Below are 16,952 nucleotides of genomic sequence, written 5' to 3'. Positions count from 1 at the left end.
GTAAATGTTTTCTGTCTTCTAGTTTGACTTTACCAAAATACTAAACAATTTTAATGTACTTAACTATTGAAATCAACAGGAAATTGGTCTTCAAATTAGTCTGAGGACATAATTTAATGTCAAACCTACATCAGTATTATTCTGAAAAGTATTGGTATCTGTGAGTTGCAATGAAATGTTTGATTGGCTTGGACCTGTTGCTGATGCCCAGGACATCGTCATCAACCTAATTAGTATAGGATTTAATGGCAGTAGCGATTGATCTTCTAGAGCTGAAATCTCTCACCTAGAACTTAAGGCCTTTGGCAGGGAGATACAGAAAATGTGTTCCTGCTGACATCTGTGCTGGGTTCTACTTGACTTTAGCCTTAAGAAAGGACTGGTCGTTTAGGTGTCATCAAAAGTCGAGTAAAGGAAAGGTTGTCTTCAGAGTGATTCATCCATTCTGTTCCAGGACAGACCCAAGTGAACTGTCCTCAGGGCCTCTGTCTCCAACACATGTGTAGTGGAGTCTGTCTAGCCTTGGACTGGATATTTTAGAGAGCTGAAGTCAGATGGGAGGGTTTCTACCTGCAATACCTTGAACGTAGGTAAGATATGACAGTTCTAAGTCTAGCTTTTTGGTCAGTGGAGATTGAGGATGCTCCTTTGACTTCCATGGGGTTGGTACACATCAGCTGAAAGCAGGCACTCAGGCTCCAGTTTCCATGAAGATTTAACATCTGAGAACTTAGAAGGCAATATTCCGAGGGAGGGCAAGGAAGTGTCATAGCACATTAACATCCTAAAATGTATAGTGTTCACAAAGCTTTGAAGTTCTTGCTTTGGCCGAATTTCTTGTATAATGTGGGATGATGATGCAGCTTGTTCAGATATGCCAAGATAAGTTGCTACACTGACAAATTTAGTCTTACATCATATTGATGCAACGACAGTTATCATACTCATTTTCTGCAATGAAATTCAGTTTACCATCGCAAATATAAAAATGTTAAGCAACACAGATTTTGATTTCTTTGGTTCTTGTACTTCAGTGTGCCACATTCTTTAATATGTTAATTTCTTATACACTAATACCCTAACTTCCAAATGCTGATTCATACAATGTTAATAGTGAGCTTTTCTGTTGTAAACTACTGTAGATGCATTCAGCCTTTTTGTGTAAACTCAAAAACATGTGAAAATTGAACTCTCATTTGCATTTATCTCCTTGCAGTTGAGCCAGTATACTGTATTATTCTGCTACAGTTTCATTAGATTTTAATGATGCTTTGCAGTTAATGAGGAAAACCTATGCTTTAATTACTGAAATTTCCTTCCATAGTTTCCGCATGTCCGGTTTTATAGATTATAAAAATGCAGTTAGAGCCATAATCTTCAGCTTGTGGTAAGCAGTGTTCTCTGGTCTGTAAGATAGTAATGGCTGCTTAGCTAGATAATTAATATGGCTGTAAAATCTGTGACTTAGGTTTTTAACAATTTTCCCTTGGTAAAGACTTGCCTAAGCTTAGGCATGGATCCAAAACCTATTTATAACAGTTGAAGGATTTCAGGAACTTCTGCATCTGGACATCAATAGTTGCATCTAATCGAACTTCCCAGAAAAGCCAGTGTTACAGAAGAACAGAGACAAGATAAACGTAAGAACTTGAGCACCGGTTTGAATATGTTGGTATTTTGTATCCTCTACAGCCTGCAAGTCTGCAAAAGCAACAGCACCAGCAGCCTTTAGTGCCTGCACTGAGCATCCCCAAGTCTGTACAAGTGTAGCAGTTTGCTTTTGACTGCAGAACATTAGTCAAATTGAGGATTTGTTTTAGGATAAGGGTAGAAAGAAGGCTGTTATGTAATAGGGCAGCTTTCCTATGTTTATCTCCACTCAGGACAGTGTTCTAAAGTGCTTCACCAAAACACATTAGAAAATATTGTAAATCCTAGCTGAGAAATTATGGGAACATTGATACAGTTCCAGAGACTAGTCACGTAGAGTGGATCCTTCCTCTCACATTAGTTCCCTCATTAGCCCTTCAAGCCTGTTGTAAAACCCTCTGCATTTAAGTTGAATCCATCTGTATGATCCCTAGAGCAGCAAGGGGATGGGAGCACACTATAGGGACCCCCAGGGTACACAGGCATAGAGTCAGGTTTATTCCCATAGACACAGTGGGGCTTAGCAGTACTACACTGTACCTGCAGCTCAGCTGCTAAATCCAGACAGTGCTTCAATGTATTTTAGAAAAGGGGATTACTGCCCCAGGTCTTGACTAGCTTCTCTGCACTGCTTTGTCTGACAGCCTGTACACGACCTTAGGGCTCCTTCCAGTCTGGATTTCAAAGCTGCAGTAATGAGATTCTGACCAGTCTGTTGTCTGGATATTTTTGCATCAAATGATTTCCCATTCTCCTTAATTTTTACGAACCTTTCAATAAGCTTCGTATTATGCTGCAAAACATGTGTGCTCATGACACATGGTAATTAGTGAGGAATTTCTAAACTTTTCAGCTTCCATCAGACAGCTCAGACAGTTTCCACCATCAATGGATGTTTTTCAACCTAACATACATTATTACATCCTAAATTGTTCCAAATATATCTGCATTGTCACAATGGAAGGTGTTTTGCAACATCATTTGCCACAAATTTATAATACATTTCATTCAGTCACTCAGCATGTTGAAATGGCTTTGTTTTGAAATCCAAATTCAGAGGACAAGAAGATTAACATACGCAAGAATGAAATTTCTTGTATGAGTGTTACTGTAGGTTCCTATGGTGATGAACCATCCTAGCAATTTGAAGGACTAAAAATAGATACATGTATGTGTTTCTTTGATAACTAAAGATTTTAAATTCATATGCTTGAAATTAAAATATAGTTCATAACTTAATTGGAATTACTACCATTTAACATGTGTAGATTTCTTGCGTCAGAACTCAAATATCTATCTTTGAATGACACTTTCAGTGTGTAGTCCCCAAAGACGATCTTGGCTAAAACCAGGAAGGATGAATCCTTTATCAGATATGCACTGAAGGAAAAGCAGAAGTTACACGTGGAGAAAGTTTAATGAGGATCTAGTCCTCGCTGCTTGTGAGAACAGGCTGTCCCAAGCAAAACTTTTCTTTAAAGCCCCCGTTGGTTATCGTTACGTGGAAGAGGTCTTGTTCTCCCACACTGGAGCAATGGTGCCTTAAGCATAGGCTTCCCTGTTCCCCTTGGGAACAGCTCATCTTCAAATCCCATCTTCAAACCACAGCACTTCAGCGTGTCTCTGAGTGTTCACAAATAAGGAATTAACAATGACACTAAAAGCATTAGTGTATTTATTATTATTACTTAAGAGGAAGCAAGTGGCCTATGATCCATAATCTTAAATCACTTAAACATTAGAGCCCTCCTGTGACAGCTGGGATGATATATGTAGTACATGCACATGGACTCTATCTCCTGGAGTAACAGTGGCTCAGGCAAGATGGAATTTATTTTTATGTTTAATGCTACAGGTTTCAGGGTTATTCATCTAATAATGAGCAGAACTAAGTACATGAGAAAACTAAGATGCCTTTATATACTTAAACAATATTTATCATACAGCAGAATATGCTTTTTGAGAATCAGTTATAAAAGGAACCAGTGTATTCTCTGCATATGGCCAATTTTTAGCAGGAAAAAAATCTTCACAGTCATAATCTATGAAACACACACTGAATTCAAACCTCTTAAGTTTTTATTGAAATCTACTAGGCAGCAAATGAAAAATTTATAGGTATTAGCTCTTCTGTGAGAAATAGGTCATTATACATGAAAGCAGAACAACCATTAACTTACATGCAGATGTCTCAAGGTCTCATCTAATGATAATGTTCTGAAATGTCAGTAAAACCCAAAGATTTTCCCTTCTTGACCTCCATGCTGTTGTATGGCTTAGGATTTGCTCAGAAAGCAATTAAATAAATGTCTGTCATGTTTTAACAGTCAATTTGTTCGGAAAAGCCATAGGTTGAAATTAAAAAAAAAAAAAAAAAAAAAAAGGTTCTCTTTAGTTTGAACCTAAGCATCAATGTCGATTCAAATGAGAGCCAATTCCACATTGAAATGACTGAAATAGAAATCATGGGAAAATAACACAGTGTTAAAAATATTCATTGCTGGCCCACTAAGCTTTCATTCAGGAGGGATAGGTTTATGGTAAATAGATGCAGGTTGTAACTTTATTAAACATTTAATCTACAAAAGTACAGTGCAGTTTAGCTGTGTTTGCTGTTAATAGGATCTTCAAGAGCTGTAGTAAGATTTAGCATTACCCTGAGAAAAATAGTGGAATGAGGCTGCCATTCCTAGAGTGCCCCATCACATAAAGGTGTCTGTAAGTGCTGGCTGGATTTTCTTCTGGATGACCGGGGTAGAAGGCTTCCAAGCTTCATGGCAAAAGAGAACTTCTACAATATTAGGTGTGACAGCTACATACAATCCCCTGCTGAAGAGGGAAGGTAAAAACCATTTGGACAAGTATTTTTGTTTCGTTGTAGAGGCGGGGTTGTTGGTCGTTCCTTGCAGATCGGGACGAGGTGAACAAGAAGTCTCCCTTCACCTCACAGAGCTGAGCTAGGACCAGGTACAGTTGCAATCCACAATTCTTTGGAGAGCGGGCTGCAGGAGAGATGGTCAGGGTCTCACTGTCCTTCACACAGGTCCAAGTGCAGGGCCTGTGCACCAGTGGGGCTTTCTGTTTCACCTTAATGGATGGTATGGATCATTTACATAGAGCATGCACTGTGCAGAGCCAGGAAAGATTATCCACAATTATCTCTACCTCTTGGATGTGTTGAGTTTGGGTTGACAGAGATTAATCTATGAACCTCTTATACTTGAGGAAACACCAAGTCTATAAACCATGGCTGTAGAGCAGCTCATGAACTTTTTGACTGGGAGAAGAAGTTCCTGCGTGGATGGGTCTGGTGTTTTCCTAAGCATGGCCACCAAGGGGATGGAGCTGACAGAGGGGCTGTCAGTTCCAGAGACCACATCTTAAGGGAATGACCACATCTAAGGGACCTCCAGAGGTCCCTTCCAACCTCAACCATTCTGTGATTCTGTCTTCTTCCAATCTGTTTCCTTAATGCTTTCACTCTTGAATGATACCTTTACATAATGCTGCATGTTAAAAAATTAAGCCACTGTCAGCAGAAGCATGAAATAAAACCCATTGATCAACTCCGTTCTTCCAAGGGTGACCTTTGTGCCAAAAGTTGTCAATCCAAACAATCTTGAAGATCTTGAGAGATGCTTTGATGCAAGCCATGTTCTTTTTGATGTTTATTTTGCTTCCTGTTATCTAAAAAGCATGTGTCATGTTAAAGCCCTGTAGTCTGCTACCCTTCTCCCATCAGAAGGTCGTGTAACGATTATGTTATAGCAAAACTGAACACAATAAAGCCTTTAACTGTTCTGAAACTTACACAACCTAGATTCTGCTACTGTGTCATCAATGGATGTTTTTAGTGTGCTTCTTGCTATGTTTCTTAGTGCATTAGACAAACCAACAGGTACTGTTCTTAAAACACATTGTGCTGCTCTTCATCCTTCCACGTTTTTTCAGACCTTTAGCCAGATTCCATCTGTGTTGATAGTATTGAATTTAACATGATCTAGAGCAGTTTCCAGGACTTTTTGAATGTCTTTAACTTTTTACTCAGTTAAAATGCGGTTAATTTTATTACTGTAGTACTAAATCTAAGCATTTTGATCACTGGTTCAGGTCATGTATCCTTCCATTAATAAGAAAAACAAGTGGAACTTTGCTTACTAGGGTTGATTTTCAGATCTGAGCAGTTAAATCCAAGTGACCTTGGATGTTAGGCAGTGCATTGAAAATGGAACACACCATTGCTGCTTAGATTCAATTCTTAGTGCCAAGATATTCAATGATGTATTAAAGATTACCCTAATGCATGCAGGGTTAATAACTGCTCAGTTGCATACATCACCTTTGATCTACTTCCAAAATTATTTGATTATTACAGGAAAATGTTCTGTGAAAATGTTCTGTGATTTGCTCTCAGCTGCTTTCTTACCTTTGTGTCTTTGGCACCAGTCCAGTGCCAAATGTAACACTTTTAGCCAGGTCTGCAAAAGAATTCAACACTCAAATGAGCCAAAACCTTCTAAAAAATCTGAATAATTTGCTCAGGTGCCTAGAAAATGGTGCTATTTTCATCTTTTTTTTTTTTTCTTTTTTTCTTAAAGATCTGATCTTGATTATAAGTGCTGAATATGTCTGACAACCCAGAATGGCCATTCTCCACAAAATAAAAAGAGATATCTGTGGACTGTATAGTAGGTTAGAAGTCAGAAGAGTTTATTATTGAAGTTGACGTTGTTAAATGTCTCCAATACTTGCTACTCTTACTCATTTAAGAAATGGTCCTTGTTATTCTTCTGCTAAGACTGCCTAAGCTCTTCATTTGAACATCAGTCAATATATCCCCTAGCTACAACACTGAGAAAGTGAGAATTTTGTGTGCTGAAAGGGAATTGCAAATAGATATGATTCACTGGCCTCTGTCCTCTTTGTTAACAAGTCTTAACAGATTCTGTAATATTTGTTTAAGCCATCCCATAGTGTTTTCTAGCTGGGGAAGATTAAAAAAAAATAAAATCAAACCCTTCCTAAAAGCTATTATTTGGACACATTCTTAATCTGTACAGTTTTTGTTTCGATTCATTTGCTTTTCTTTGAGTTCTTCATAATCTCTACTCCCTGTAGAGTTCTTTGAACTGTTCAAGGGGCTTATCTTAAACTGCCTGAGCATGCTGGGGAAATGGATGAGAGAGGGAAAAAATCAGATTGAACTTCCTTTGGAATTTTAACACCCCACCACCTTCCAGATCTTAAGTAGAAAAGATAGTGAGACATTTTGTGCCAATTCCCTTGAGTCTTCCAGAGCTGGTTACTACTTTTCCCCATCTCTTGCATCAACCACAAGCTTTTCACTCACCACCAGCATTATACATACTCCATAGGGTGCTCTGGAGATGGTGCCAGTGCTGAATCTCCTCACAGAGTGCCCTTGTGCTGGGTTTGTGTCAACTGGGTGTAAGACAGGAGAGTGCTGGTGGCAGAGCTCAGCAATTGTTTTATGCTGACTTTGAGTAGGCTTAATTTTCTACACAGATAAGGGATGTAATAATTGTTATTCTGTGCTTTGCTTTCTCCTCTCTCAGCTTTATAACGGTTCAGATCTTTGTGGATACATGTGCACTGTTCACTTGTGGCATGGACCCTGGCTCCTTTTCGGTTAGAAATGCAGCTTATGCAGGTGGAGAAGGTTTTCCTCTGGGGAGGCTTCAGCTTTCTCCTCTAATTTTGCATCAAAACATAGCAGGTTCTGTTCTTTTATGATGGTTGGATGCATATGGGAAAGCTGACTGCAAAGTCTGTGGCTACAGATTTATTATGGAGCGATTTCTGTAGCAGCACAAGCATCTGGTCCCTGCAGGCAGCCTGCTCCAAGTCGTGTGCTCCAAAACCATCAGTTAGTAAAAGCATTGCAGTCAGCAACCTTCATATCTTTCCTTACTTATAAACTACAGCTTTCACTGAGAAAGGTCTTGAAGCCTCTAAGGAAATTTCCTCTTCAGAAACTTGTCTTGGTGGTTTCTTGATATGCTGCTGAAAGAATACACAGACTTGAGTAAATGTCCCAGCTGAACTTTAACTCAGCTAACATAAATGCCAGAGGCATTTCCCTAATAGTGAAATGATCAATTGGGCATTACAGTTTATCTTATCCCTTAAACTGAATTTCTCTATGTACCCATGTGTTGCATTTGTATGACCATATAGACTCACCTACAACCACGTTGCTATTTGTGTCTTTTTAGCTGCATGCTGCCTTAAAAATGCTGAGATCTCAGTAAGCATTTCAAAAGAGGAATGTCTAATTCTTGTATTACCAATAAAGGATCATTTTCAGAAGAATGTTTATCTGAAATTGAGGTGCTCGTTTTATCATTTTCTGTTCTTAGGATCTTTGGAATGTTTATCATTAGCTTCCAAATGCTTCTGTGTGATCCTGTATTACATTATGTCTTGTACGGAAGCAAGAAAATTACTCCTAATCTGTGTCACCCACGATCCCTTTTTACAGTATCACTAATAGTCATATCAGAGAAGCCGATGGCATCTGTGAGTATTCTCCTGAATTCATGATGTTGGTATTTGTAAACACAAAAAGTAGTGCTGCAAAGTCAGGTTGGAGCTCATGAAGTCCTGTCCTTGGAGCATACAGAAAACACATAACTTAATATTGAGATTGTCTTTCTTTGCCTTGCTTCCCTGCCTCCCGTGTATATCTACATTTGTCTTGATCAGTCAAAGCCCCTTTGCCAAGTCTTTCAATATTAAATATTTCTTTAGTTGTCATCCATTTCATTCTCACATCTTGGTACTAACAGAGTAGCAGACAATAAAACTGAAATAAAGACTATTCATCTGTGGACAACTCTTGGGTCGTTCCTCATTTACTGTTGTACTTGTTGACAAGTGATATCTCCATATATCTCCATACAGTAATAAGTCATTAGGAGAATCACTTCATCATCACATCAGTGAATTCCTGAAGTATGCTAAGACTGTTTTTCTCTGTGCAATGGGTTATTTTTCCTGACTCGTCCTATTACAAGATGTGACGATGGATATGTTGTAGCTACAAAAAGAGTAATGCTTTGAGTGCTCACTTCTAGTTCCCTGTACTTACCTCTGTATTTGTGAGGAAACAATATGCTACTTCACATCCAAGTGGCTTTTATTCCTCAGGGACACAGTTAATTTACACTTAAAAAACAAAGGGTCCTGGAACATGTCTGGACTTTACAGTAACATCCTCCACAGCAGTTAATCAATTTTGGATACATTTAAGAAAATTTTCAACTATCATTCCTGCGATTTGGAGGCTTAAAAGACAGAATTTGGAAATCAAATACACATATTTTTTCCTAAGAGCAATGTTTGAAAATTCACAGCCCATAGCCTTGTTAAGTCAAAAGCAGTTACATTAATGAAAACATTCCTGAAAATGATTTAGGCCCAACAGTAGATAAAAATGTTAAAAATCATCCATCATTATGCCAAAGAAAACACAATTTTTCATGCAATTATTATTAAGAAGAAAGGTGGTATTTTTCTATTTTAAAACAAAGATAAACTTTCTGTTTGATCCAGAAGTATCCAAAATATTTATTTTAACTGAAAAAACTAAGGTGCCTCCATATTTCTCATGGTAAATGGAATGACTCAGGTAAGTATAAGCTTGTAAAACTGACATTTGCCCCTAATAATATTACGGAAAAGATGATAAGGGGATATGGTCACCAGTGACTCAGACAAGACATTATTACTAATGCAAATAATAGTTTATGGAGAATATGTCTTGTCAGATGTATTTATTACTAATTTTTATGATAAAACAGATGTAGGCAGGGTATTTGAACTTGTTCTTTACACCATTTGATTACAGAAAAATAGCCTTAAGCAAAATTAACCTAGTCTCTATCAAAGCAAATGCAAACTAATTAGCTGTTAGATCTTTGAAGGCTGTTTTAAGTGAGAAAACCTCATGCTATGGAGAAGTTTCTAAAGAGATACTGTGCTTCACAGTGTTAGACAGAGGAAGCATTGTCTCTCTTCTTTATTCAATATAAGATTTTGAGATAACTTGGCCGTATTCTATAAACAACAATGTGGAAAAGATTTCTGGTGTTTGTAAGCCTTTTATCAGGACACAATGATATGGTCCTCAGGCTGTTAGATGAAAAAAAAATCAGTTCAGAAATAACACGTTTGAAAAGAGAGGGTAGCTCTCCATTGGAACAACTAACCTATATAATTTGAAGGCATTAAATCAAGGCCTTCTAGGCTATAGTTTTACCAGGTATTCTGGGATTGATATGAAAAATCTGAGTTGACCCATAATGCAAGAGGTTAGTACAGATAGTTGCAGTAACCCCTTCTAGCTTGGGAATCTGCACGTCTATGTGCAAACAGGTACTTGGGCTGTCATAGAGCAGAGGATCAGGGAATGAACTTCTCTTTTAGCCTTTTACATTCAATATGTGCTTGACAGTGAAACAACTTTGATCTATGGAGATAAGAAAGACTAAAGGTTACTAATTAAACTAGAAATTGTTTATTATTTTCTCATTCTATGCTTTCAGGTCTTTTAGTAATACGTTGCCATAATATGTTTTATACCTCTTCTGCATTAAACAGAAATGAAAGTCATGGCTTTACTTCTGGGTTAATATGACCATTTGCCTCAAAGCTTATTCAGGGTTTCAAGAGTCTCCCTCTACGTGCTAATATTCAGTGGTAGCCAGTGCCTTGACCCAATGTCCCTCTCTTCCACACTGTCTGCAAAGCAAGCTGCCAGATTAATTCCATACAGTGAGAAATTAATCAGTATGACTGATCTGCATTCTTCTTTACGTGAATCTTCCAGAGTGCTCTTCATCTTATTCCTTTTCCCATTATTTATCTTAGCAAAACTTTACAGGGTTTTATATGTTTCTCAGTGAAATGAGCTACCATACAGCGAGGGACATGCGTTCTAGGATTATAAGGACACTACGGTGTTTAGGTTGGTGTGCAAATATTAAACGCTCATTTTATATGTCTAATAAGATCCACAGGTTTTCACTTTCTTTCTTCAGGTGTATTTGCGTTACTGTTTTAATAGGGAAAACTATTTAAGGTAAGAATTAAAGGCCTTATTTAACTGATCTGTGGTAAAGACATATTCACCTTCACAGGGCAGTTTTCACTCACCTTTACTTTGCGTTTCATACGGTTTCCTAGTACTTTCTTTTTACTCTAATCTCAAGCTCTTTGGATTTTCTAGTCTGTAAGCCCTCCAGGGCAGGTTACTTATTGTTTGTCTGTACAGTGCTGAAGCTAAACCCTAGGTGTGTTCGGATACGCGTTGGTAAGTGGTCACCTACATCAACGCTTATGAAGACTAGGTTTCCAGATGGGACTAAATCTGGTGGTTTTGATTGTGAGCGGTCTGCCTTTGCATGTCTTCAAGCTTCTTCAGCTCTGAGTGTCCATCCTGTGCTCCTGCAGGGACCGAGCATAGCAGTGGGCGGATGGTCTGGGCACCGAGTCTGGAGGGATACCCACAAAAGGGACGCGGTAGTGCCAGCTGCAATTCTGGAATGCAAGTGTGAAAGAGTAGCAGAATAGTCCCTCTCTTCTGCATCACCCTTTCACCTGTTTTCAAAGTGATAGATGGGTAGAAAAATAATACTACCCCATTTCAAGATAAAACTCCCACCAGAACCTTGAGGTGCACCCAGGCGAAACCACCCATTCACTTATTTCATAAGAGCGCGCACTGCCGCAGCGTCACGTTCCTAGCTGATTATTTTTCGTCTTTCTTTCCTTCAGGTTCTCTCAATTTGCCCAAAGGACATGAGAGCAGATATTTGCGTGCACCTAAACCGGAAAGTTTTTAATGAGCACCCTGCCTTCCGGCTGGCCAGCGACGGCTGCCTGCGAGCCCTGGCTGTGGAGTTTCAGACGATCCATTGTGCCCCGGGGGACCTCATCTATCATGCTGGGGAAAGCGTTGATGCGCTTTGCTTTGTGGTCTCAGGATCCCTAGAAGTCATCCAGGACGACGAGGTGGTGGCTATTTTAGGTACTGTGATCTCTGTTGAAATGGTGGTGCTTGGGATATATTTGCCTTCTGCGGAGGTTTGAATATTAACTAGTCTTGTCTAATATCAGATGGGACTACAGGAGGCTAGTGGTTGTCATAAGATGAGGATGTCACTGCTCCAGAGATATCACTCTAGGAGTAAACCCTTCATCTTTTATTCCATTGAGAATGCTCTTTCTGCCTAGTATGGTTCACTGGTTATGGTTCCATTGTCCCTGGGCAGAAGAGAATGTGAGCTTGACATCTTTTAAATAGTCTGCTAGAAGAAATGTCCATTGTTTTATATCTGTCTCTCAGGAGGATTTCCACATTAACCTTTGCTCTGAGTTTTTTATTTGTCTGTATTCTAGCCCAGAATACCTGCAAACAGTGTCTTCAAGGAAGCAAAACTGTTGCTTTTGGTGAAGTTGCTCTACAGAAAATAAATGGTTCAATCTGAGTATGTGAAGTGATAGGGATACACCGTTTATTCCAGCCTGAGTCATAAGAAATCTGAGTACTGGGAGAGATCCAGGTTGATCCCATCGCCACCCTGCTGTTGTGTCTGGTTTGCCAGCAGCAGGTGGGAAGGAGCCTCGTGCAGACCCCTCGCTAACTTGTGTGGGATTGGGAATTGTGTAGCAGATGGTGGGACTGAGTGGTCAGTACCAGTGCTGAGGCAGGAAGCATCCTCAAAAGTGAGACAATATAAATGAAAAATGGGTGGCGCTCCTTAAAAATCATTCAGAACCCATCATGCCTGTTAATAATAGACCTGTCGATTGTAAAATTCATCTCTGGTTTCACATCAGCTATTTGCCTTCTCTTAAACTGGAGGTGAGGCTCTGAAGGCAGACGTGGGTTCTGGCCCTGTCCTAGATGGCCATTCATGTCGCTGAACCTCTGTACTACGTTCCTGTAAGGGCAAATCCAGGGGGCTCCCTGGGCCCCTCTTGTGCCTCATGAGGACGATTGTTGAGAAATGAGGGTCATGACTGCACTTGGGAATTGTGCCAGCATGTGGGAACAGGGCAGGTATGGGGAGGCACTACTGGTCACGCTTTGGTGCTTCGACTCCTTCCCAGCTAGAAGTGAGAGGGAGGAGAAATTAGGACAAGCGTGTAGCTGAACGAGACACCTGACATGTTGCTTTACAGTCTGTACATGTACACTGCCCTGGGGAGGGACTGGATGCCTGGCCAGGTGTGTATGGGACTGCTGGGGGAGGCTTACTGAGGGCATAACTCAAGTGCTCCCAGCTGGAGTGTGTGTACTCAGGCTATGCACATCTTTCAAGCTACCTCTTGCAGCTCTTTCAAGCTACCTTCTGCAGCTTTTGGTACTCTGGAATACATTAAGGTTTTTAACAAAGGAGATTTAATGTAAGAATGAATCTGTTTTCATATTCAGATGAGAAATCATTGTGGTGAAAGCTCCTAAATCTGTAATTTCCATAGCAAAATCCTCCATGTACTTCAGCTCACTGGGCCATTTTGTTTTTATTATTAATCTCAGTGACTGAAGGATATCTTACGTTTGCTTACAGCTATTTAAAATAAGAAAAGCTTTAAAAATAACAGCATTTAACCAAATAAATGTTTTTCAGGGTACCACAAGGAAAAAAACAATGAATATGTAATTCACTAAACTGCAAGACATCATTAAGTGGATTACATGCCTAACCTTATTGTATTTACTAATGATTATTGTATTTGGAATAACAGTGAGAACTTTTTGTTTCTAACTTGTATATACTGTAAACCCAGTACCTACATGTATGTTATTCTCCATTTGGCTAGAGAGACCTTTAACCATATCTAGTTAAAATGAATTACCAGAAGTGACTTTGATTCTGCCGTGGCTGTTGACAGGCAATCCAGGGGCTAGGAAGGATGTTCACTGTGTATTACAGGGACTGGCAGAATGTGTAAAGCTGACTTGGAGTGAGATAAACTGCTTCTTTTAGTCATAGGCGCACTGAGGAGTTTTCTCATGTTCTGACAGGTTATTTAACAGAATAGTGAACTGAGTAATTATGAGATGTCGTATCCTAAAAATTCACTTGTGGAAGGAAATCTCTGTCGGATTTGGTTGTTGCAGAGACATTTATAGTGACAGCTATTGCCCCTGAAATACCAACTGCATATCAGGTGGTGGAGAGCATCATTTTCATCAACCTGTTCTGCCATAATAAGTTCAAGCACGAGGAAAATGATTCAGCATAAGGTGGAGACCAGATTTAAAAACTTCTTCCAAACATGAAAACCCATATGTACTACTTTAAATACTTCAAACATCTGCCCTCACACTGTTTTTCCTAGGAAAATTTGACTTACAGGGTTGTACTGCCAGTCTGTCCATCCTCTCCTCCCCCAGCTGTAATCTGGAGTGGAAATGGGATAAGCATCATTTTGAACTGGTCCTCATTAATTGCTGCTGTGGGAGCAGGAGGATAGCAGGATACACTGTCTGCCAGCCTTAGCTCCTTGCAGAGTTATCTGTTTCCTAAGCTTGGTATTTTGCAGTTAATATTTTAATAGTGTTTTTCATCTAAGTGTAGTGTTATTTGCATTGCAGAGAAAGAAAGAAGTTGCTTGGTTTTTTTTTCCAAGTGGAGAATTGTTGGCAAAAAAAGCAGGAAGGGACACCAAAATGGGTTAAGAGAATGCAACTTCCATCCCTCACATTCATGCTTCGGTCCAAAGGGCAGGGCTTCATCCTCCCTCAGGTCCCAGTGTGAACTGCTCTGTGATGTTGCTTCTCCTTCTTTCTCTGTCTTCCCTAACCACATCTCTCTCCCTTGTAGCCAGAGCAGGTTGGTGTGGCCAGCCTCCCTGTCTGATGAAATAGTGTCGTCAGGAGCTTGGACATCCCACTCAGCTGCTCTGCATGGGCTACATTGGGGAGAAAAAACAAGTTTTTGCATAGTAGCAGTTTTTCCTGGCACAAAGACTCCAGCCTTGGAATTTCTTGTGCTTGAAAACAGGCAAAACCCAGTGACTGACAGGGCAACTCGCCACGCCATGACGTTTTTGTTCTCCCCTGGTTTGGTTTTGTTCTCATTTGTGTGTTATTAAATGCACATCTGCTGCAGTAATCAGCATTACAGAAATTGGTACAGTAAGAGAACGAATCCAATTGAGCCCAGAGAGCTGCAGTTTATAGGACTCATTAATGAAGGTACCCAGCTGCCCCGTTATGTTCCCCTCATTAGGTGTCTTCATTTCTCGGGGACAACCTTCCCACTTTCGCAGGTGCCAACTATAGCAGAGCACGCAGTGCACTCAGAGTTGGTGTGAAGGGAAAAACAAACTCTGGCCATTTTAATGTAGCTCATATGCAGTTTCCAGGATAATGGGGAAGGGCAAACTGTCTTCTCTCTAATTATCAAAACTTTCTTCAGGAGGGAGGTGACCCTCGGAAGGCACATCAGTAATTTTCCACCACCTCAAGCAGGAGTAAACACTCTGCCACTGCTCTGCATGGGGAGGCACTATCAGTGCAGATGTCTTAGGAAACACTGGGGACATGAAATCCTCCGGGGTAACAAAAGGAGTCATCCGCTAGCAGAGGACACCTAGGGACTCACCCTGCCACAATTAGCCCGAATTTTGCTCCTGGCGAGGAGTTTTGTGTGAGGGGCGATGCTGACCCAGTGTCTGGGGAAGCTGCTTTGCAGCTCTTGCAATTAGCACAGCTGACCACAGGAGTTGTACAGTAACTTAAACCAGGCAGATTGATTAGCAAGGCTGAGCGAAGTCTTTCTGCCAGCAGAAAACGAATGACTCGCTGTGTTCAAATGTTGATTGTAGGAATTGATCAAAAATATTGCTCAAACTGTGTAGCGATAAAAATATATTGAGCAGTGAATTCCTAGTGGGGGGCTGCTGCTGAACGAATTCAATTTTGATAGTCAAGCCAGGCTGAATATAGATTTAATAGCTTGTGTTTCAGCCACACTTAGGGTCTTGATCCCATATGTATTCAATTAAGTTGTTCTTTGTCTTTATGTGTTGTACGTTAATTCTCAGCATGTTCTGCATATAGTCCCAGTGCAATGGTGTTGTTTATTGGATTTATTGTTCTTAGGCAAGCCAGAGTTTCACGTATTAATGGTCTGCTTCATGAGTTTGTTTCTAAAGACTTGGGCTGTGAAGAGAGCATTACACTGTGACAGAGGAGTTAAGGAAAGCGGGAGCACAAGTGGCATGTCTTCTCTAATTTGGTAATTCAAATGAAAACAAGGATGAGTCTCTACTCCTAAATTTTACATGTGTTTGGAGGTCAAAAGTTTAAGTCTCCTACCAAATCACACAGGGAAAAGTTCTTTATGAGTTGAACAAAAAGCAGCTCCCATTTAGGTGAGCAGAATCCCAGGCTCCATTGCTCTCATCCATGGGTATTTGTAATTTGGTATTTGGGATCCGTTCATCAACACTTTGAATTCCCATGGTGGTACCCATGTGGACGTGTGCTTTGTGCAGGGTACGACTGACCATGTGTGGTGCACTGCATGATGTGAAAAACTGGTTGTCCAATTCCATCTCATAGTGATAGTACCTCATTCCTTGATTTTAATTAATGTAATCGCAGCTTGGGTCACTTCTCAAGTGGAAGAAAGGTGGCAGAATTTGACTTCACATAAAATCAGCTTGATATTGTGTAGTGAACTTTTTTTGTTTGTTTTTCATGTGAAGTAAACCAAGGCAAACTAGCTGTGAGAGTTTCCCCAGCTTAGTAGCATGTACCTGGCAGGAATTTGCAGAACAGCCCGGGTCCTGTTACATCTGTAGGAAAAGCCCCCTTTGTTGCAGTGAGTTAAAGCTCCAAATTAACTTGCAGGGAAATGATTCGTAAAGGAAAGCTCTTTTTTCAGTTAACAGGACTGCAATAATTAAGATGATGTAGGCTGTTTTTGAAGTGCTGCATCTCAAAGTATTTTCCAAAATACTCAGAGTACTGATCAGAAACCCAGTGAGATGCAGCTTTGCAATGTGCAGTACCCCTAAACATGTTCTTGGAATGTGTCCTGTCTTACAGGTTGGGGTTAACGTGCATAGCACCATGTAAAATTTAGTTCTACTGATGTGTGTTCAAAGGTGTTATTAGCTCTTACTGACAGAATTAAAGGGAATGTTCATTTTTTCACATTATTTTGTAAGTTTAAAATATTTCTGTCTCTATCTGCACCATAGTTAGCTATAATAAGAAGCATCAATCTTAATTTAGTGCCAGCTGGTGTGTTATAGAT

General features: G+C 40.0%; 1 protein-coding gene across 1 annotated transcript in view; it reads left to right on the top strand.

Moving 5' to 3' along the window:
- The window catches only part of KCNH5 (potassium voltage-gated channel subfamily H member 5), a 154,419-nt gene that overhangs the window by 103,854 nt on the left and 33,613 nt on the right, over window positions 1-16,952 (top strand). Inside the window, exon 9 of the mRNA XM_072038185.1 lies at window positions 11,449-11,701. Coding sequence (XP_071894286.1) covers window positions 11,449-11,701 — 253 coding nt within the window. The remainder of the gene's footprint in view (window positions 1-11,448; window positions 11,702-16,952) is intronic.

Source organism: Anas platyrhynchos, chromosome 5, assembly GCF_047663525.1.
Source record: "Anas platyrhynchos isolate ZD024472 breed Pekin duck chromosome 5, IASCAAS_PekinDuck_T2T, whole genome shotgun sequence".
NCBI lineage: Eukaryota > Metazoa > Chordata > Aves > Anseriformes > Anatidae > Anas > Anas platyrhynchos.
This window is presented reverse-complemented; position numbering and strand designations above follow the sequence as displayed.